Raw genomic sequence first — 23,940 nt, 5'->3', positions numbered from 1 at the left:
TGCAATGCTAGTCTCACTTCCTTCTTCCTGCAGATACTTCTCAATTTTAGAAGGAAGCATAGATGTATCCTTCCCTGCCTTTGATATCCTGTGCTTTCCATTCTGTGACAGTTGAGCTAGAAAAATAAAGCTGCCGTCTGAAAATTGCAACTGGTCGTCAGTTTAATGTATTTATACCGGGTAAAATTACTACTGTAGAAATTAAATATTAACTTAGTTTTCCCCCAAAGCTCTCTCTATTTTGCTGTAGATTATTAAACCGCTACGCTGCCTCAGAAGTCACTTTCGTAAGATACCTTCGTGCTAAAATCCTTTTTTTAAAAACATTAATAATAGGCTAATGATAAAGTTTAGTAGGTAATGTAGTTATCAAGCAATCAATTTAAACTATTTGAAAATAACGTTTTCATTTATTTTAAAATGTGCACACATTTACTCTTATGTCTATGTTGAGTTTCTTGTCTTGTCACATTCAGTTATGAATTACATTAATCTTAATCGCATATTATCAATTCAAAATGGCGAAATTTCATTAAAAAGAGTTTGGTAGTTTGCATCACTAGATATTCTATTCCTGGCGGTCGCTTAACATTTCTATCATAAAACAGTTGTCTAATACTTAAAGGCCACATATTAAGCCACTTTTTACAAGATAGTATGTGAAGTTTTCGCTCAAAATACCCAACAGATCCTTTTTTACCTGCATGTTAAAATTTCTACGTTTTAGGGGTTACCAAAAACGCGCCATTTTGTGTGTATCCCTTTAAATGCAAATGAGCTGCAATTGCCACCCCTCCCCCGTGCTCAGGAGTCAAGGCGATGACGATCTCATCTCACGGACAAGTATTGAAATATCAAAACAGAAACTGTTAGAGCGGTGTTCAGGTCGGACTATTAATGCCGATCCAGAGAATATGCTGTAATAGAGATAGAACAGGTATTGTTTTGTTTAATTACGCTTATAACTTATTTGTCATCTTGCTTGCTTTTATTCACTAGTAGCCTATAAAGACTGATGTAGCGGACCTGTAGGGCCTGATGGCCAAAAATGTACTGATAAGTTTTATGAAGTTTATTGTAGTCTATTTCACACACAATATGAAGCGTCCGTTTTACTCCAGAAAATCACCGTAGGTGTTGAATAAAAAAAAAGTGCGCATTAAAGTCTTATAACTCGGTTAAGTAACCATGGTAATAAGAACACTTGAATGAATAACTTTTGTAGCCTACCTCACCAAACGTTCCCTTTATCATCAACATACACAGCGAGTTAGGCAACACTAAAACCAACTAACAGTAACCGCTAACAGCTTTTTATCAAAGCATGCTTTCTATTGACTCTCCTTCACAAAACAGTGTGGTGTAAAATGATCGCGCAAACCGCAAACATAAACGCTGGTGAGTAAGGTATTTTGTTAGCTAGCTCTCTAACAGAGTCATCGCATAATCTTCTATTAAACTAGTTATATCTCTTAAACCTATAGTAAATATTTAATAAGCAGTAGAATAATCTCGCTCTTTTTTTTTGTTATAATTTATGAGAAAGAAGTATTCATCCGCACAGTGACGCCGAGCCGAAGCGCATCCTAAACAATGTTCTTCCGCAAAATGCATGCAGTTGTGTTTTTAACCGCTAGATGTTACATAAAGTGTACATTTATGTGACGCAATTTACAATAAATATTTAATATTTTCAAAATAAAAATTTATCGCCCAACGTGGGGCTCGAACCCACGACCCTGAGATTAAAGTCCCCGTGAACCGGAAGTTGCAAACGACTTTTCTCCAGTGTTGTGACGTATTTCCGAGAGAAACGGAATACTAAATGAGGCAAAATAGTGTGCGTGGCTTTTTTTCCAACTAGCACCTGATTGGATCTAGAAAAGTAGGTGTTTCATTCAAACACACAGGCAGCCTGTGTACTGTCAGTTGGAGGGGCGTCGTTACGGATGTTAAGCAGACACCCAAACCGTCAAACCTACGTCATCAGGGAAGGTCCTCCAATGCAGAGGGGAGGGGAAATTTCAGATTTTGATTAAAGATTACGAAGCCAAAAAATTGTTTTGTGTGGATTGACTTGCATGGATGAATTGTTCACCACAAAACGATCAATTTAGGCAAACAAAGTAAGTATGGTCAATTTTGAATTCATGGGGACTTTAAGAGTCTCATGCTCTACCGACTGAGCTAGCCGGGCACGTTATCCGAGGAGCGAGCAGATCTACTTTCATCGTTTATACAGATCCATGGCTTCTGTCAACGCCGAAGAAGAGGTCTAACGGCTCAGAACTGCGTGACTTTAGTTTACATAACATAAAACATTCAGAAAAAACAGATCCAGTGAGTTCATCGTGTTACATAATTCCGTGCATAGCATTAATATTACATTTGCAACTCAATCGCACGGCGTCTGCTTCTCGGCAAATCTTCAGATTCTGGATTCATGTAATTTCTTGTCATCTTTGAATCTCGAGTTGTTTGTTGCTGCAGTGCATATAAAGCCATTTACGATTCCTCAGCTAGATACAAGTTACTTTTCTTATCTAAGTTAACAGCAAAGCATGTACAGATTTTGAAATGAGTCATGTTAGATTACTGCGGATACTAACTTTACTGTAAGGTTAATGTAGCGATGGGTCGATGGAATGAAGAACTAACGTGATTATATGCAGGGTTAGTTTGACATAGTTGTCCAGCTTACATGATGACTAACGTTAGATTTTTTTAACTCTCAAACCAGGACACACGGGAGTTTCAGGTTTTTGCCTCCCATTTCTTTAGAGTCTATGGTTTTGACCCACCCTTCTCGGAAATAATGAAATATGAGTAACGTATGAGTATGAAAGTTAAAACAATGGTTCTCTGCAAACTTTCAATGGGTCCTCAAGATGACTTCGAATTGTTTAAAATAAGACAAAACAAGCATTATAATAAGCTAAAGCAACTTAAAATCAAGATATCTCATAGTATTTGGTTATTTTTTTAATAACAAATATAGATCCTTAGTTATGCCAAGCTATAAAATATTTTATTGACTAGAAATTGTCCTCAACAAATATTGTTGTGAAGTGGATAGTGGGAGGGGCCTTGAAGTCAAAAAGGTTGAGATCCAAAATTAGAGCAACAAATCTTCTGCAGTGTATTGTTGTTAAGCCTAATGTGTTTAAACCCGTTTCCAAGTAACCTCAGTTTAATTTCATTCGGTTTTGAACAAAATCAACAAATGTTGTTGTTGTATATCTCCATGTAATGATAAAACGAACATACTACTAACAATAAAATAATTTTAACACAGAAGTTGCAGGTGTTGGATGCTGAAAGTAGAAGAGGAAAATGTTAATTGTGTTTGCTTTCAGAAAATGTCCCAATCAAAGCCAGGCAAGGCAACGAGTGTCCCGAATGCAGCGGTTTGCATCCTCAGAGAATCCGGCTTCCGAAGCTCTTCCCCGTCAGGAGAAATGGTGTGACCTCTTTCAGGAGGTGTGTAAAAAAAACGTTGCTGCCTTAAATTCTTAGTACAATCAACTTGTTTTAATCAATTTCAGTTTAAATTACATTAAACTGACTTTAAAAAGAGTTGATTCTTGTATAACTTGTAAAAAAAAAAACTTATTTTGATGAGTTAAAGCAATGTAAAAACATATGTTGTATACTTATTGATCAGATAATTTTACAGTGCACTGTAAAAAATATTTTCATGATATTATCACAACATTTTTTCTTTTGTCAAATCAACTTAGATAATACATGTGGTTTAGATAAAATAATATTTTGAGTTTCTGTTGTTTGAACCAATCTCCTTCATTGTATTAGCTAAAATTATAGAGGAAATTTTGATTAAAGAAAAGATTTAACAAAAAGCTTAATCCAAATGTCATGTGTGTTACCCCAAACTAGGAATTTGCCCATCATTGGTTCCAATGTCTATGTATTAATCTGCACTGCCATCTAGTGGCCATCATTATATACAGCAATCATAAATGGTAGAACATGAAAATATGCTAAATAAATGTAATAATTAACACTTTACAATAAGGTTTCGTTAGTTAACATGAACTAACAATGAACCGCACTTCTACAGCATTTATTAATCTTAGTTAATGTTAATTTGAACATTTACTAATACAATATTAAAATCAAAAGTTGTATTTGTCAACATTAGTTAATGCACTGTGAACTAACATGAGCAAACAATGAACAGCTGGATTTTTATTAACTAATGTTAACACAAGATTAATAAATACTGTAACAAATGTATTGACCATAGTAACTTACATTCACATGAACTCCTTGGATGTTAAGTGTGGATACAACCCTGTCTCTGTGGCGCAATCGGTTAGCGCGTTCGGCTGTTAACCGAAAGGTTGGTGGTTCGAGCCCACCCAGGGACGAAACAGCTTTTGATTCATAAGGACTGATAGGGATTCAATAGCATAACCTGACCAGGTGTAGCTGTGATTGAATCTGTGCTTTTGTTAAATAAATTATTGATGCCCTCCTTTTTTTTTTTTTTTTTTTTTAAAAAGTGCTTTCAGCTTTTCAAAAAAGGTGCTTGGATGTGAGTAAAGTTGATCAAAAGCTTCCCGGTTTGAATCCCACTTTTGCCTGAAATTAAAGGTTGTTATTTTATGCTGTGAATTATGTTTCATCATTAAAAATCACAACTGATTTCCACATTACTCAGCGATTGGCTCCCTTCCAATCTCACAATGGAGAGCGACCTCAGCGATTGGATGAGGAGATAGTGGCGGAAACAGCCAATCCTGATCCAGGACAGGAACCGCCAAAGCCACAGAGACGCAGGTAACCTCTACTGTGATGTCATTTTTTACTCTTTTTATTTGCTTTCGTTTTATACAGATGCTCAAGCAACAACACACAACTGGTATATGGAGCGAGATTAATCTACATAATAAATGTGTCGTAGCCAAATTTGAAACCTAATTCACATGCACAAAAAACAATTCAGCTGTTTTGTGGTTCAATAATACAATTTAAAATAATACATTTTAACCCGCATCCTTCCCTCGGGTCATTTTGAAAATTATTTAAAAAAATTTAATGGATTTGAAGAGTTCTGTGGTTGAAATTTTAAAAAAGTAACAAATGCTTCCCTTTCCGGTCAAATTGACACCCATAGGAATGAATGTGATGCGAGGAATGCTTCAGTACACATAGAATTGCTAAAAATTCTAATTAAAAATGCCAAACCTTTACCAAAAAATGATTTTATAATGTCTACATGTATCTGAACGCATCCTGAAGAGAAACTGACTTGAGGTTGCAGGTGAACGGGTCATTTGCTCCAAATAATGATATAAGGTCATCTAGTGGCAAGAGTCATGAAATATCATGTTATATTATTTTTTTCCCACAAGAGGTCGGCAAAGACACCCGATGTAGGATATTTTGAGGTGAATTAAAAGGTTTAGGCATGAAATTGTAAGTTATTTTGAATTTAAGTTGAAATAATGTGAGGAATGTGCTTAAATTACTATTTATTAATTATTCATTGATTAAATATAGTAATTTAAAGGTAAATAAAATAAGAAATAACAAAAAATTGCATTTCAAAAAGTAAAAAAAATATTATCAAAATTAAATATAATAAGCTTTCTGGACAAAAAAAATTAAGTATAATTTTAGGGCTTCGGGTCATTTTGACTCGCGAGGGAAGGATTTGTTGCAAAACGCGAGGGAATGATTCAAAACGTGGTGGACAGTTGTACATCTGTGAATTGTTTTGCATTTGTGAAATCTTTTATGAATATATAATTTTATTTTACACACGTGAATTGCTTTTTGTGCTTTTTTTGTGCACATGAAATTAAGTTTCGAGCATGTGAATTTGCCTGCACATTGTGCATCATATCATTTACGGTAATTATTATTGAGAACAATGTGCCTCTAGGGGGCGATTGGTGTGTTTTTCTCTAAATGTTTACATAACAAATGTTTAATGCACTAAGAAGTTAAAGCTATGCGCCCAACGTGGGGCTCGAACCCACGACCCTGAGATTAAGAGTCTCATGCTCTACCGACTGAGCTAGCCGGGCTTAAGAACAGTCTGGGGTAACTCAAAAAAACTCCTTCCTGGATGATGGATGATCAACAATACAAGGAAGAGTTTCGTGCTCTACCGTCTGAGCTAGCCGGGCTAACCGCAACACTTTTAAAGACCTCATGGGGCCTGTTTCAAAAAGGAGGTTAAGTGAAAATGAGGGAAACTCTGGGTTTTCTGTTTCAGAATGGGAGGGGGGGCAAACCCGAGAATGCAGAGTTAGTCAAACCCGTTTCTGAAAGAGAGGTCACTTATACTCCGAGTCAGTTACCATGGTAACTTACTCTATGAACCTAACCTGGTCGGGAGGAGGTTTTCTTCGGTAAACCCAGAGTTTTTCTTATGTAGTAAATGCATCTTGATTAAAGAATTTTTCGATATTTTGACTGGAAACCAAGTTACCTTCATTCATTGCACATTTTTCTATAGATCATCGGAGAGAGCACATTAGTAAAGCTGCTGTATCAGAGCGGGAAGGAAAGTGTGCCTCGCTCTCACGCTCTTTCTGGGTGTTTTTGTGTTGTTTCCTGCACACAAACGCATGAGATCCATCAAAGAGGAGTTTCACAGGATTGCAGGACAGTGGTGGAGAAATCGGTTTAAATGAGGCTAATCTGATAAATGACGTTCATTTGATAACAACTTGCTGTGACCTCTGAAAGTAACCTAATAATTAGATTTTCCTTTAGGATTTCCAATGTTGGATGCATTGATGACATGCATATTCATATCATCGCACCTTCTGATAATGAAACCAGAGCTGCCAACTTTTGAGTTTAGCTTGGCGTGAGACTTCTCCAACGGGGGGGGGGGGGGGGGGGGGGATGGAGGAATGGAGATGGCATTGTCCAACGGGGGGCGTCTCTGCACACGCAAGGTTGCGTGCGCGCTACCCGGTTTGAAGCACAATCTCTGTCTCGCGTGCGCGCTCGCTCTAGATTACGGGAGATTTTAACTATTTTGCGGTATAATTAGTCGATCACGAGTGGCTCAACAGGTAGATCTATAGATAAACTCATCTTTCAGGCATTTGACCGACCGGGTTGACACTTCAGCGTGAGAAATCGGGAGTGTGGCGTGTGAGCGTGTGAAACCAATCAAATGCGTGTGTCTCACGGCCAATGCGTGAGAGTTGGCAGCCCTGTGAAACGTATTACTGTATGGATTGGAAGGATAGTCTGAGCAGGGACGTGCGGTCAGGGTAGGCAGTGCCTCACCGAAGGAAATGTTGACATTACATTTATTAATTCCAAGAGCTTTATTAATTCACCACACTATTAATTGCATTTAGTTTATTCCAAATATACATTTTTGTAACAAACATTTTCAGGAATACACATATAATATACTCCTTTTGCCATTGTTTGCTCCTAAAAATCATTGTTTTAAACAATGATTGCTCCTGAAAATCGTTTTTGTTTCCTTTTTTTGAAGAATTTCGATATGCCCATTTTACTAACTTACACATCAACAAACCGCCTGGCTCCAAAATATCTAATTTCATTGGCTGGATGATCGTACAGACGCTGAACTTCTCATCGATGGTTGGCCAGTTTACATGTCAGTCAGAAGCACTAGCCTGAGTGGGCGGTTCTTGTCGGTTGTGAATGACAACGTGTATATTGACGGACACTGTAGATGTGAGAGTCGAGAGATATACATTTAAATAATTAAATTCTTATAAAAAATATTTTAATGCGCATGAAAACTCAGTGATGGTGCGTACAATGCATGGTAATAAAAACATTCGGGGCTTTACTGAAAACATTCGGGGCTCCAGCCCCCTTAGCCCACCCCTAGCGCCGCCCCTGTAGCCTATTCAAATCCTGGCGCGCCGTCACAGACCAATAGTGTGTGTGTGGCTGTCTGTGCGCGTTTGCGCATTTTAAGGGTTCTTCGGACCAAATGGTCCCGAAGAATTTAAATAAAATAATGTGTAAAATCATAGCTTCATCGGAATGGTCCGAAATTTGGTGACTTTGTTGGTACTTGGTATATGAACACCCCAAAAAATTAGGGACAGGATTTGAATAGTCTAAGTGGTTGTAAAAAAAATGGTCACACTCAGGGCCTTCGGGTCCAAATGGTCCCGCCATAGGAAATGAATGGGAAATTGGCAATAATGTGACAATACAGAGTTTTTTTGTGCGTACAATCTACAAATCAGCCACGATCCAGAAAAAAAGCACACAACAGTGAAGGGGTGTATCTATAAAACATCAGGAGTGCAAAACAGACACATCCACACACACACACACACACACACACACACACACACACACACACACACACACACACACACACACACACACACAAACACACTTTTATACATAAACAAACGAATAAATTCAGATTACATATGGGTTTTGCATTTTTAAAATGCTCAGTTTGTCCACCAGATGGCATCCATCTAATTTCAAAAATTGCTTTTATGAAGTCTAGGCTTCACTCTAAAATGAAATACAGCTTTAAAAAAATATATATATATATATATTTTTTAATTTTTTAATTTTCTATTATATTCAATGGGGGGAAAATGGGTCATATTTATTGCATAAATATTAATTATAAATCTTAAATTATCTCAAAACACCAAAAAAAAAAAGAAAAAATATTATAAAAAACAAGTAAAAAAAAGAAAATATGATTTTCTTTTAATAAATATGAATCAAACCCTTCCGGACCATTTGGTCCCGAAGACCCTGAGTGTGACCCTGAAATGAAGAACCCCAGAGGGTCGGTTCGCTGACAACGCGCCGCCTCCCTCTCTTACTGTGTCCCGCACAAAACATTTGTTTGTTGTATAAGTCATAAGATAGATCTGTCCATTAATTTGATTATTAGATTTGATTGTGCATTAGCCTCACATATGACTGACTTTGCTGTATGCAGGCAGCGAGGTGATGATGCCAGTATTGTGTATCTCCTCTTCATGTATGAGTGATGGTGCAGGTCCAGCCTCTGATGTTAATTTCATTAGCCTAATTAAAACAATGTAACAGGTTGGCTTAGTGAACATTTAATTATGTGAAAAGAGCATTATACTATGGGGAAACAGCTGCTGCACATTGAAATAGACACTGAATTATATTTATTTAATATGTCAAATGTTTGTAAAGTCATGTAGCCTACAGCCATTAACCCCTTATGCTTAAAGATTTAACTGATTGAGGTATGTAATTATTGTTCATTTTTAGTTGCTGCCACTTTTGTTTTTGTTTTTTGCCTGTGGGATACCATGAAAATGAGTAGCCTATTAGTTTAATAACTTACCTTTCTGTCAGTTTTCACCTGATAATATAACAGTGAATAAGAATTATACTTGTGTATTGAATCGGAACAAGTGGGCGTCTTTTTGTCGGGTGCTGTTGCCATGGTGAATCGTAATTTCGGAGCTCCATTGATTATGGCTTTTCATAGTCGTGGGGCACGTGCTTAATCCAGAGTCAACCTACTCAGTTGATTGAACTAGCTCAATTCAGCTGTTCTGAAACCGAAAACTCAGAGTTTCCCATCTCAGGGTAAATCAACTTTTAACTAAGTTTTAACTCAGAGTTGGTTGAACCTCCTTATTGAAACAGGCCCTGGAGCACCTCAACTAGACAGCAGTTTGCAAAATAGTTCAGAAGCTCTTATAGGTAGCAGGCAAAAGAAAAGGAACCAGGTTCTCACTTGACAATAGACTATTGTGCTGTAATGAACTTGACAAACAAATTCAAAATGAAGTGACAGTAAAACCTGAGATGTCATAAAAGTGAGGTGAATTGCAAACAGGTCAAGCAAATACTGTTTTGAAGATGTACATTTTTCTTTCTCTTTCAATATAGTGTTGTTTTAATACTGCGTGAGTGGCACTGACGTCTCCGTATATCACCAATCGCCTTATTGATATACCAAATTGAATTTGGGCCTTTATCATGGTGACAAAATGTTAGTATAAACATTTTTAATGTCCATAGAAATGTTAACATACTCAAGGCCTTCCAGTTTGAAAACTTCAGGTTTAATAGATTAAATTATAAAAATATAAAACTTGTAATATTTAAACCTCCTATTTCAGGCAGTCTACAGTGTGTTAAAACAACAACATCCTCTAAATATGAAGATCGTGGAAAACATATATCCATATATCATGGAACACATGAAGGTGATATAAAAAGTATCTTGAATACTTAAATAAATACACCTCTACATAATAATTCACTGTCAACCTGGTAACTTTGAGAAACTGGTTGAATAATCTCGAGTCCTCTGCTGTGAACAGAAATGCCCTCGATCACTGTGAGGATGATAGAGGACTGAGGGTTTGCTGGATTAAATGTGTGTATGGATTGTAACTTTATGTCTCATTGTACACACTAAATCATTTAGCGTTGTTGTGTTTCTTTAGTTGGTTTCCAGCAGTTCAGTTGTGATTCTGCTCTTCTCAGAAACCTTCAACTCTTCACTGATATATAGAAAAATATGTTTAGTGGAATGATGTTTCATTTCCAAGTAACAGACACTTCTAGGTACAGTATGTTGTAGATCTGGTTGTGTCAGAATTTAAATGTGTGTTTTTTCCTGAATGAATCGCGCAGTTGAAACTGTAATGCTTTTGCTTTTAATATGATGAGGTATTCAAGGAAACTCTAGGTGCACGCCGAAGTCATTTTATCATGAGGATTTATTAACTCAGATCATACATGCACACATGAGTGCTAACTCTTTAATCGCAAGATGCATACTGGACTGTTCAAAGCTATATTGCATCATTTTACTGACATGTGACATGGCCAATAAGAACACAGGATACTCTGTCTATGCATATCATTGGTTCTTAGCAGAATGTAAGAATACTACATCCCCCTTCTTTTGAAATAAAACGATATAAGGAAAAGTATTGCATATCACATTAACTAAAAAGAACATTCAGCTTTCAAAAAGTCACATGCACGAACTAAAGCACCAATAGATTATTCTACTGAAGAATTAGCATACTCTATGTGTTCACATATTAATGTATTGTCACATATAGAAAACTCAACTGTTTGAACATTTTGAACACATTTTTTTTTTCTTAAGGGCAGCGATCCGCCTACACCCTTTTACAATTACAGATCCAGAATGAATCTGGGCTTTATCTGGCGTCCATATCTGGTTCTGTAAGGAATGGGCAGATCACCAGTATGGTCAGGTGTGTGTATAATACCATTGTGTGGTGCACTGTTAATGGGTGTTTCACACAGCTCCGCACCATCATGCCCTGAGGATATGTCCGAACAGTCCTGGGGTTCCTTCGTGTCCAGGAGGTGGCGTCTGTTTCGACGATATTCCCGTCCATCAGGAGTACGCACGTGGTATGATCTCTCAGTGTCGGCTGTTCTGACAATAACGGCTGGTTTCCAGTATCCTTGCCCCCGTACTCTAACTGCCTGTCCTTCCTTGAGCTGAGATAAGGGTCTAGCCGATCTGTCATACTAGCTTTTTTGATTCTGTTGTTTATGCAACCTTTTTGCTCTGACATCCTTCCTGCTGACAATTTTTGGCAAGAGCTGCTGATTGGTGTTTGGTAGGGTTGACCGCAGACGGCGACTCATCAACAGCTGAGCTGGAGACTTGAAACCATCAACAGGGCTGTTGCGATACTCCAGGAGACTGAGGTGTGGATCACTTTTGTCAGCCTTGGCCTTCTCCAGCAACATCTTTGCAGTTTGCACAGACTTCTCTGCTAGTCCATTACTTTGCGGATAGTATGGACTTGTGGTGGTATGCTTAAATTCCCATGTTCTTGCAAACATTGCAAACTCACCCGAGCTGTACTGGGGGCCGTTGTCTGAGATGACAGCCTCTGGAATGCCATGTCGTGCAAAAGCAGCTTTTAGTTTGTCTATCACAGCAGTTGAGGTTGTGCTGCTGAGCTTGTCCAGCTCAAAATATCTGCTGTAGTAGTCTACTGTCACAAGATAATCCTCATTGCTCCAGGTGAACAAATCCGTAGCCACTACTTGCCATGGCCTATCTGGAATTTTGTGACTGATCATAGGTTCTTTGGTGTTGGAGGGGCGAAAAGTGAGGCAGATTGAGCATTTCCTAACTATGTTCTCTATTTCTTTCCCCATCCCAGGCCAGAACATGATGTCACGGGCTCTCTGCTTGGTTTTCTCGATGCCTAAGTGACTGGCATGTACACGTGACAGCATGTCTGAACGAAGACTTGTGGGAACGACAATTTTTTCACCTTTGAAGATTATTCCAGGTATGAAAGCTCATCCCGGTGGTTCCAGAATTCTGACACACTCATACCCCTTTTCCACCAAAAAAGAACGGGTTCGGAACTGGTGCTGGTTCAAAGTTGGTTCGGAGTTGGTTCAACTTGCGAACCTCCTCAGAACCTGTTTGTTTTTCCACTTCTAGAGCGCCCAGCGAACGACGTCGTAACGTCACTGTGTACGTTGCTTTACGTCTCAGCTAGAAACGCTTGCAAGTACAACATTACTTTGGGATTATCTCTAACTCGTGAACCAAGAAGGCTTTAAAAACAATTGAAATATGTAAGTCTTTTAATCTTTTCCTTTGATATGTAATCTTTTCTGATTAGTTATGTACACTGTCTTGTCTTTTTTTCTCTCCGTTTATTTGTTCTATTTTGTGACTGTTTTCTAGTTGCTTACATAATGTTTTCAATAAATTTTTTTTTAAAAAAGCTAGAAACGCTTGCGCCAACTTCAAGCATAACAATTACAATGGCGGACTACATCGTGTTTCTGCAAATGTTTCTCCTGGCTTTGCGGTCAGAAAAGATGTTTAGGACACATCTAAACCCGCCCCCAGCCCCCGACGTAAGCATGACGTGGTAAAAGAACGGTTCTCTGGTTCTAGTCCAGCAAAGAGTTGGTGCCGCTTTGGAACCAGTTTTCCTGGCCGAGAACCGGTTCTTTGGCTGTCGAAACACAAAGAACTGGTTCGCGCGCAGGCACCGGCTCCGAACCGGCTCTCAAAACGCTTTGGTGGAAAAGGGGTATCACAGGACACTTTCTCTTTTCATCAGGCCATCCTCTTTGTATCACTCCTTTCAGTGTCTGGAACTGTGGGTCCTTATTCATGGGTTTCAGTCACGTGACTTTTTTGTTGTGGCCGCCATCTTTAGGACCTTTGCGTTAAATTGCGTAACCTCTCCCTGGTGATAGGAAAGATGTCGCACATTTAAATAGCACAGATGAAAAGCAAGGGTATTTAAATAAAATAGATAATTTAGGTATAGATCCCTATTTACTGTTAAACGAACTGCTGACTCCACTAAAGTGTAGTAAAAACTTGCCAGATTTTACGTTTGCTGACATTTACATCTACCTCGTCCACAATCCCTCTCCATACACCGGCGAAGGGCTCAAGGCAGGAGCGTAATTTACGGGTGGGACATGTCCCCATCACTTTTGAAACATCTCGCGGCACGGATGTACCAATACAAATAAATAAAACATCTCCAGTTAACTTGCAGAGCATTCATTTCGTTCGTTTGTTAAATAAGAGGTGATCTAGCACACAAACTGTGTTGTTTTTGAAATTAAGTGATCAAAGTGCTCGTTGACTCTGATCAGTGGTGCAGATACAGTGTTCTCTCGGGACTCACACACACCGCACAGTCTTCACACGGACGCGCGCTTTAATCCATTTCCGAGACTCTATTCGTTCCGGTGAAATCACAAAATAAAATGCACACAAATGTGTATCACTGACTGATATACAACCACTGATAAACATAATTGATTTTAATAAGGGGGTTTTAATAAAAAACTATTCGAGTGGGGGTTAGAACCCAGAACCTCTGACATGCTTGGCAAAAGTTCTGCCACTGGACCATTAAGGTACATATGTGAAATAGGCGAATGTCATTAAACGACAAATAAACCCAATGTACTACTTAAATCAATTGCTGGACATCGTAATGTTATTGTACGGTACATCTGATTTATGATTTAGCATTGTATTAAATGCACCTAATGAAGAAAATGTTCTTGATAACAGGAAGGGTAATTAGCACTCTGTTAATCAAGCGATATTAACGTTACACCAGTAATCGCTGAACATAAAAGCATCGCTGAACTGAATTGCTAATCATGTCGGTAAAGCACATCTCTTGTATTATCACTCAGTGACGTTTGGACACCTTTATTTTCAATTCTCATTTATTTGTATGTTATGTATAGCGCTTTTCACAATATTTCAAAGCAGCTTTACAGAAAATGCATGTGTCTACATTACAATTTAGAGTGTCCGAGTTATGCATTTCAGAAATGTATACAAATCATGCAGTTAGCTAATAATCTATTAATTTAAACAATGTATTAAGGCAGAAACAGTGAGCAGTAGTTTAGCATACTGAAGCAGAACAACAACATAATTCAGCCAAACGTATAACTAAGGTTATAATGTAAATGTAGATAGTGTCTAGAATAAGGTTATACGTGTTCCAATTGTAAACTACATGTTTTAATTTAGCTAGCTGACCTGTAATTTGCTAATTTTACTTTTATTTAAATTTCCAGGTCAACGTTAATTTCTCAACATTTGTTTGTGATTTGCTGTTATCACAGTTTACAGCACAGCAGATCAACGGCATGTTGCAATTCGGTCCTACAAATGGCGGCCGCTCCACTGTGTGACGTCACATGAAATCTATGAATCAGTTTGAGTTCTGATTTCCTCCAATTTTGAGTCACTGACAGGAAGACTGCTGTACACTGTGTGCACTTGAATATCCATACCCTCACTTAGGCTTGTATCCTGGTCAGACAGCGACTTTCTGGACAATGTGTCTGCGACAGGGATATCCTTGCCAGGTTGATGCACAATGGTGAAGTTGTACTTTTGGAGCGGAAGGATCATCCTCTGTAGCCTTGGGGGAACTGATGCCAGGGGTTTCCGCATTATTGACTCAAGGGGTTTGTGGTCACTCTCAACAATGATTTGACGGCCATAAATGTATTGATGGAAGCGCTTACAGCCGAATAGTATGGCAAAAAGCTCTTTCTCAATTTGAGCGTAATTGATTTCGCATTCAGAGAGTGACTTTGATGTGTACGCGACAGGTCTTCCATCCTGCAGCAGAACTGCCCTGAGCCCATACTTTGAAGCATCGACTTGTAACCTGATCTCCTTTAGAGGATCAAAATAGGCCAAAACTGGGCCTGGTGCACATGTGAGGAGCTCTTTTATCTTCTCGAAAGCTTTGTCATGCTGGGCATCCCAAACAAATTCACTTGACTCGTTTAGGAGCTGTCGCAGCTGTGCGTTGATTTCAGAAAGGCCAGGTGCAAATTTGGAGAGGTAATTGATCATACCTAGCACTGTCTCAAGTTCTCCTTTGTCTTTAGGTGGCTCCATGTCTCTCACAGCAGCAACTTTGGCAGGGTCGGGGTTTACTCCCTCAGCAGTGAGGAGATGTCCAAAATAGCTCACCTCTGTAGCACAGATGATACTCTTGTCTGGATTGAGCCTGACTCCTCTCTCTCTGGAGCGCTGCAGCATACCTTGGAGATGTTCATCATGTTCAGCTTTGGTCTTACCATAGATGAGGATATCGTCAACAATGGCCATGACCCCATTCAAACCTTCATATGTTTCATCAATTTTTCGCTGGAACTGAGATCAGTCCAAAGGGAAGACGTCGGAAACGGTAACGCCCAAAAGGTGTGTTGAAAGTGGTCATCCTTGAAGATTCCTCAGTGAGCTTAATAGCCCAATAGCCTGATCTAGCATCTAGAACACTGAAATATCGGGCACCAGCTAGCCTGGACGTTATGTCTTCGAGGGTGGGTAATGGGTAGTGAGGTAGCTTAATGGCCTTGTTAAGGTCCCTTGGGTCCAGACAAACCCTTAGCTGACCTGTGCGTGGTTTTTCAGCCACAACCATAGAGTTAACCCATTCGGTAGGCTCTGTGACTTTAACGATGACATTCTGTCTTTCCATGCTCTCAAGCTCCTCTTTAAGACGGCTGCGTAGTGCGAGAGGAACACGTCTGGGTGGGTGGACTACTGGGGTTGCATGCGGATCTAAGTGTATGGTACACTCACCAGGAAATAGTCCAATTCCCTTGAAAACATCTGCAAACTCCTTCAATATTGGCACTTCCATCTGTGTTTCTGTAACTGATAGTACTAATTTGATGAGTCCAAAGTCAATGCATCCTTTTAGACCTATGACAGGGGGTGCATTTGTGTCGACTACATAAAAAGTCATAGTCATCTCAATGTCTTTGTGCTTGCATTTCAGGTCACATTTGCCTTTTACCGCCATGCGTTCACCACCATAGCCAAACAAGGGGGGAGATGTCGGCTGCAGAGTGCACTGAGTGTTGAGCTTGTCATACTCGTACAGGGAAATGACGTTGGCAGATGATCCAGTGTCTAGCTTGTCTTGGACCTACTTTGATATACACAAAAGCTTGCTCTGTGTCTGAACCCTGTATGCCCTGTGTCACTGAGTCAATAAACAGCTCATCATACTCATCAACTTGGTCTGAGTTTTCTTCGCTTATTACATGGACAGTTTTCTCACAGCTGGATCGACAGACTTTTGCAAAATGGTTTATTTTACCACATATTCTGCACACTTTTCCTTTTGCAGGGCAGTGAGATCTATCTGTGTGAGGTTTGTTTCCACAGTAGCCGCATCCTTTGTGGTGCACTGGGATAGCATTTCTTGGTTTCCAATTTTCGCTGTATTTCTTTGTGCAAACTTTAAAAGCGATAGAGCAAAGTGCGGAGCAGTAAGCGAGAGCGTCCGAACAGTAGCTGAGCAGGAAGTAAAGTCTTTTGTTTTGAATATGTAAATTTTTCTCACAGTTTTAATACTGCGTGAGTGGCACTGACATCTCCGCATATCACCGATCGCCTTATTGATATATACCAAATTGAATTTGGGCCTTTATCATGGTGACAAAATGTCATAAAACAATTTGAATGTCCATAGAAATGTTAACATACTAAAGGCCTTGCAACTTGAACATTTCAGGTTTAATAGATTAATTTATAAAAATATAAAACTTTTAATTTTTAAACTGTTTCAAATCCTCCTATTTCAGGAACTCTACAGTGGGACAAAACAACAACATATAAATATGAAAATAATGGAAAACATATATCAATATATTTCATATATCATGGAAAACATGAAGATGATATAAAAAGTATCTTGAATACTTAAATAAATACACCTCTACATAATTATTTCACTTAATGAACTGTAAAAACAATTTGCAAACAATTTTTAGAGTTTTAATAATGTAGTGGTCACTATAAACTAATTTTATGGAAAAGATCTGGGCCCGTATTCCTAAAGAATTTTAATGCAAAAAGTAGCTCCTAGTTACAAAATTGTAAGAAAATTCTTAGAAATGTGGGCGTTTACTCCTAAAATTAAAGAATAAATCCTAGTAAAGAAAAAAGTAATTCAGAAAGCATCTTAACCCTTAAAAGAGATCTTAAGGTCAAAATTGTTAGGAGCACGGACGAGGACTTTTAAGAGGCTTAAGAGTTTTTTTAGCAGAGGAGAAATTGGCAGAAAGACGAAGAGGGAGAAGAAATGTGTTGCAGACAATAGATGACAGTGAGTTAATAAGACACTATAGATTAGATCGTGCAGGGATCATGTTTGTGACCGATTTTATTAGAGACACAATAACATCTCCGAGTCCGACACAGCGCAGGAATGGCATAGTGGCAGAAATTAAATCACTACTGTACATTAAGATATTTGGCAGCTGGGAAAATGCATCAACGCAGCAGTGATGATTTGGGTCTTTCACAACCTTCTGTAAGCAGTGATCACAAACAATCACAGCACTTTCAGAACCTCTTATTGTGTCGCATTTCATTTAGTTTCCACTGGACATTCCCACATTGCAGGCTCAAAAAAATGCATTTATGAATATAGCAGGCTTCCGCACAAGCAGGGGGAATGAACCGTAAATAATTTATTATTAACCGCTATAAGCTCCCACGTCTGCTTCTGTGCTGTGGCACCCGGCCTGAATTTCCTTTAAGGATGGCCTTGGGTTCATCCACTAACTGGGCTCACAGTAAACACTGTTCCTCTGTCCAGTTGAGCTTTCTTGTCCTTCTTGTTTTTTATTCCATGTTTGTTACATTAAAACCACCACTTAAATTTGTACAAATTTTTTATCATTCTAATCCAATCAAATACCTTATAGAAAATTAACAGTATGGTAAATAAAAAAAAAAGGATTTATATACACAAATATAATGTGTGTTTGTGTGTATGAGAATGGTCAAATAGGAAAAATTACGCATGTAATTTCAAAGTGAAGGCTTAGAATAGACGCTAATCACTCTTTTTTTCCTTCTTGGACAACCAACCAATCACAGTCTTCAAAAGACTGTGTCATATATAGCAACGGGGTCAGCCCCGCCTCCTCACTAAGATAAAAGTTTTTATCTTTTCCTTACTCAGAATTGCTCTCAGATCGGTCCCGAATCACTCTTAAGCCAAGACCTCTACGTAAAAGTTTTTAAGCTAAATTAAGAGTTTTCTAAACGGATTCTTAGATTCTTTAGGAATACGGGCCCTGATCCTTTTTATGCACTAAAATAAATGAAATCATATTGGGTAAACTATTCCTTCAAGACATTTAATTTAAAGGTATAATCTGCATGCATAATACAAATGCAAAGAAGTTATGCAGAATCCTATAGCTATTTTTAAGGGGAAGCACATGGGCTGAAAGAAAGTGAAAGTGAGTTGCTATATATATATATACAGTTTAACCCATAAAGCATGCAGCAGTGCGGATCCTGTTTAAGAAGACATGGCCAGCTATTTCACTAGTATGGTAAGACCACACTTGAACCTCAAACCAGATTATTTGCATTGGATATAACTATGGTAAAATGTGTAGAACAAAACAGAGTATTTAGTGGAAGCTGAGAGCATTATCAGAATATCTACAATTACAAATATTAATATGGTACTTTCAAAATGAAGTGGTAACCGTGTGTTATACAGTCTATGGTGGTAACGTGTAAAAATGCTGGTTTTAATTACATTTTTTTTAAAGTGTGTAATTTGACAAAAGTAATTAAAAATCATGTAATATAATATAAAGTATGTGACAGTGTTTCTCAACTGGTGGGTAGGGGGTCAGAGGAAAAGACAACAAACGTAAATCTGTTTTTCTGATGAGAGACTTTAATTGTGAAAGACGTGCGTGAAAGCTTTTGTCGGAGTCAGACCCAATTTAAAGGGACAGTTCACCAAAAACAACGACATTTTTGGGAGCGACTGGTCCTGAGGGGGAGGAGGTTCTCTGTATTCCCGCACTGACTGAAGGAGTTTGAATCGTAGGCGGTAGGATTTGATTTGAATTTGGCGGATTGCATAAACTGTTCATTGAATGTAGCAACATGGCTTCTACATCAGGAGGAAATAGTGGTAATGATGAGATGGAGTGGATGATTTCAAGATCATCACGAATGAAAAGAATGATGAGGAAGAGACAAGAAAGGGAAAAAGTTGGTCGGAAGAGAGCGAGACAAGAGCAGAAGTTAGCAAAAGGACAAAAACAAACGAACGGGCGAGTTCACGAGAAAAGGATGACTTAAACATGGAAGAGGAATATAAATTAATGGTGGAATTTAAAGAGGAGGGTGGATTTATTCACCCGATAAAGCTGACTAAAGCAATAGAGGAAGAAATAGGGAAAATCAAAATGGCTAGAATCATGAACAACAGAAAAGTGCTAATTCATGCTGTCAGTGAATCACAACAACAGAAGATACTCAAAATGAAAACCTTGATGGGGGAAAGGATTAAAGCATATGTTCCAGGAGCTATAGCAAGGTTGAGGGGAGTAATATCAGGAGTTCCAATTGAAATGACAATGGAGGATGTGAAAAAAGAAATTAGAGGAGGGAAAATAACAGACGCCATCAGGATTAAAAGTAAAAGAGATGGGGAACTTAAAGATACAATGGCAGTGATTCTTCAATTTGAAAATACCATGCCAGAAAATATCCAGCTAGGATATATGAATTACAGAGTCAGAGACTACATCCCTAAACCCCTCAGATGTTTTACTTGCCAAAGAATGGGACACATTGCAAAGGAATGTAAAGGCAAAGCTAGATGTGCACGATGCGGAGGACCGCATGAATTTGGTAAATGTGATAAAGATGCTAAGGTTAAGTGTTGTAATTGCGGAGGTGAACACAGCGCAGCATATGGTGGATGTGTTGTACAAAGGGAAGCCAGAGAAGCGCAAAGAATCAAAATAACAGAAAGAGTTTCATATGCTGAAGCTTTAAAAAGAGTGAGGAAAGATAGCACAGGAGGAATGAGGTTGGGAGAAGCAGGTCAAAGAAACTCGGCTGGGAATACAAAGCAAAGGCAGATTTATCAAAGACAAACCTTGGTACCAACAACAAATAGTCAAAACACATGTTTGCATAAATGTAAAGTGGATGAAAATACAATGGTGGTGAAAAAAGAAAACTTTGTAGCATTCATGTGTCATATTGTTAATATCACAGTACAAATGAAGAAGAAAAGTGACAAAATCAAAGCAGTTGTAACAGCAGCTGGAAGGTTTTTAGATATGAAAGAAATTCAAGCAGAACAGATCCATTCCATTCTGAGTACCACTGAAACAATAGAGAATGTTCAGGATTAGGATCATAGCTGTTATCATGGTTTTACACATACTTCAATGGAATGCCAGAAGTTTAATTGCCAATGGACAAGAATTTAAAAAGTTTGTTTATGAATTAGAAATAATTCCAGATATAATATGCGTTCAAGAAACATGGTTAAAACCTAATTTAGAATTTAAGATTCCTGGATATAGGGTAGAAAGACAGGATAGAAGTAATGGTAGTGGAGGAGGATGTGCTATTTTTATTAAAGATGGAATAGCTTATGAGAAAAATCTCATGAATAAAGAATTAGAATGTGTTATTATAGAAATATTTAATGTAAGAAAATATGGAAATTTTAAAATTATTAATTATTATAATCCATGTAAAAATCTTGAAAGTGATATATTTAGGGAGATGGCGGGGAAAATACATAGAAGAGAAATATGGTGTGGTGATTTTAATGCCCACAATAGTCTTTGGGGTAGCAGGAAGACAGATCATAATGGTAGCATAGTGGAAGAAATAATGGATGAAAGGTCATTAGTTTGTCTTAATAATGGAAAAGGTACAAGAGTAAATATACATAAAAATACAGTTTCATGTCTTGATATCACATTAATATCTGATTGTCTGGTTAGTTCATGTAAATGGGATGTCAACTGGGAGTCTACAATAGGAAGTGATCATTTTCCAGTAAGTACAATAATTGATGACAATATAAACAGGCAAGAAGATTTTATATTAACAAGATGGTGCTTTAATAAAGCTAATTGGCAAAAATTTAAAATTAAATGTGAGGAAACCAGTCATATGGTTACCTTAAAAGGCAACATTGAAGAGTGTGCAAGGGAGATAACAGAACATATTTTAAATGCAGCAAGTTATAGCATACCAAGGAAAAAAATCATAAAAGGTAAGAAAAAGGTAGTGCCTTGGTGGAATGATGAATGTAGCAAAGTGGTTAAGGAGCGTAATAAGGCATTTAAAATATTACAGAAAAATTTAACAACCGAAAATCTTATTGAATATAAAAGGAAAAGAGCAATGGTTCGTAAAACTATTAAGGAAGCAAAAAAGAAAACATGGAGAGAGTATTGTTCCTCAATAGGTTCAGAAATAAAATTAAAGAATGTTTGGTCAATGTTTAGGAAAATGACGGGGAAAAGGGATGATGTTAAAATACCAGCTTTAGCTAGAGAACAGGAGATAGTAGTTTTAAATAAAGAAAAGGCAGATTTATTAGGCGAGACATTTGCTGCAGTTCATAATGGTGATCATCTAACAGACATTCATAGAAGGCAGAAGCTACAAAAACTTGGAAAGCATAAAAATATATTGGGAAAATGTAAAAAATGTACATCAACATTAGACATGAATATAACTGTGAAAGAAATTAAAACAGTATTGAAAGGGACAGGATATTCAGCTCCAGGGGAGGACCAATTATGCTATGCTATGTTTCGGCAGATACCGGAAGTTACATTGGAATTAATATTAAAATTATTCAATAAAATATGGAAAGAAGGTACAATACCAAATAGTTGGAAAAGGGCAACAATTTTACCATTTAATAAACCAGGGAAAGATCCAATCAGTCCAAATAATTACAGACCAATAGCTTTAACTTCTCATTTAAGTAAATGGATGGAGAAAATAGTGGTCAGTAGATTAGGGTTTGTTCTTGAACATAAGAAATTAATTAATGGATACCAGTGTGGATTTAGAATAGGGAGATCAACAATGGATGCATTAATTAGAGTCAGTAATGATATAGAGAAAGCGTTAAAAATGAAGGAGATAATGGTTGTAGTATTTTTTGATATAGAAAAAGCATATGATTCATTATGGAGAGAAGGGTTACTTATAAAAATAAAGCAGATGGGAATAGGTGGGAAGATGTATAATTGGATAGCAAATTTTTTGATGGATAGGAAAATAAGGGTGAAGATGGGGAACGATTATTCAAAAGAATTCAATGTGGAAAATGGAATACCTCAAGGTAGTGTAATAAGCCCAATTTTATTTAATATCATGATTAATGACATCTTTTCAGATACTGACAAATGTATTAAATCTGCATTATTTGCAGATGATGGGGCCATATGGATGAGAGGAAAGAATATAAAACATGTAGTAGGAAATATTAAGAAAGCAATTAATAAAGTAGAAAAATGGTCTTATGAATGGGGTTTTAAATTATCAGCAAACAAGTCTTGTTTTATGGTATTCACAAATAAGAGAAATATTGATATAGGAACAATGACATTATATGGACAGACGTTGGAAAGGGTTACAGAATTTAAATACCTAGGACTATGGTTAGATAGCTCTTATACATGGAAAACACATATAGATAACTTGGAAACTAAATGTAAGAAAGTTATAAATCTCTTAAAGGCTGTGGCTGGAAATAACTGGGGTGCAGATAGACAGTCATTATTAAACATATACAGGGCTCTTATGAGATCAATAATAGATTATGGCAGTTTTATTTATGGAGCAGCAGCTAAAACAACACTACAAAGGATAGATAGATTACAGAGTAGAGCTTTACGTATATGTACAGGAGCAGTGAAAACAACACCTATCAATGCTCTTTTAGTAGAGACTGGAGAAACTCCACTGGAAATGAGAAGAATGAAATTAGGTTTAGTATATTGGATGAAAATTAAAAGTAGTATGGATGAAAATGTAACTTCAACAATTCTAAAAACTTGTTGGGAATATTCAAAGTTCCATGGTAATGGATTTGGATGGGTTATAAGCAAATTGATTAAAGAGTTTGGATTAGAGGATAAGGAAATAGCACAATGTAATCCAATTAGTGTTGTTCCTCCATGGTTATTTCCTGAGATAAATGTAGACATGAGACTTCTTAAAATGAAAAATGAATGGAATTTAAACGAAATAGGGATACAGACTGATATATATTTAAGAAACTCTTATTATAATTACCTTAAAATATATTCAGATGGGTCTAAGAATTTAAAAGGGTGTGTGGGAATGGGAATATATATTCCTGAGTTCAAAATACATATTTCTAAAAGAATGTCAGATCAACTATCAGTTTTCACAGCAGAGATGGTGGCAGTTATATTGAGTTTACAATGGGTTGAGGAGGTTAGACCAGATAGGGTGGTGATATGCACGGATTCCAAAGCAGCTTTAGAAAGTATTCAGGGAGAAGGAAATAATAGGAAAGATTTAGTATTAGAAATTCAGCACAGTTTATTTAGATTATACAG

At 37.5% G+C, this 23,940-nt stretch overlaps 1 protein-coding gene and 3 non-coding genes across 4 annotated transcripts in view; 2 read left to right on the top strand and 2 right to left on the bottom strand.

Moving 5' to 3' along the window:
* Positions 1-1,710: 1,710 nt before the first annotated feature.
* trnak-cuu (transfer RNA lysine (anticodon CUU)) lies at positions 1,711-2,197 on the bottom strand. Its single transcript has 2 exons — positions 2,161-2,197; positions 1,711-1,746 (listed from the first exon to the last, which is right to left on the bottom strand). It is a non-coding gene; the product is annotated as a tRNA-Lys (tRNA).
* Positions 2,198-3,356: 1,159 nt separating this feature from the next.
* Positions 3,357-23,940, top strand: part of LOC143736802 (uncharacterized) — a 29,139-nt gene continuing 8,555 nt past the window's right edge. Inside the window, exons 1-4 of the mRNA XM_077227507.1 lie at positions 3,357-3,480; positions 4,685-4,803; positions 12,168-12,320; positions 17,016-18,894. Of these exons, the coding sequence (XP_077083622.1) occupies positions 18,871-18,894 (24 nt within the window). The 5' untranslated portion in view covers positions 3,357-3,480; positions 4,685-4,803; positions 12,168-12,320; positions 17,016-18,870. The remainder of the gene's footprint in view (positions 3,481-4,684; positions 4,804-12,167; positions 12,321-17,015; positions 18,895-23,940) is intronic.
* On the top strand, positions 4,318-4,391 carry trnan-guu (transfer RNA asparagine (anticodon GUU)). Its single transcript has one exon. It is a non-coding gene; the product is annotated as a tRNA-Asn (tRNA).
* On the bottom strand, positions 5,984-6,056 carry trnak-cuu (transfer RNA lysine (anticodon CUU)). The gene has a single exon. It is a non-coding gene; the product is annotated as a tRNA-Lys (tRNA).

The sequence above is a fragment of the Siphateles boraxobius genome, unplaced genomic scaffold, assembly GCF_051911475.1.
Source record: "Siphateles boraxobius isolate OS27281-9 unplaced genomic scaffold, OSU_SipBor_1 130, whole genome shotgun sequence".
Taxonomy (NCBI): Eukaryota; Metazoa; Chordata; class Actinopteri; order Cypriniformes; family Leuciscidae; genus Siphateles; species Siphateles boraxobius.
This window is presented reverse-complemented; position numbering and strand designations above follow the sequence as displayed.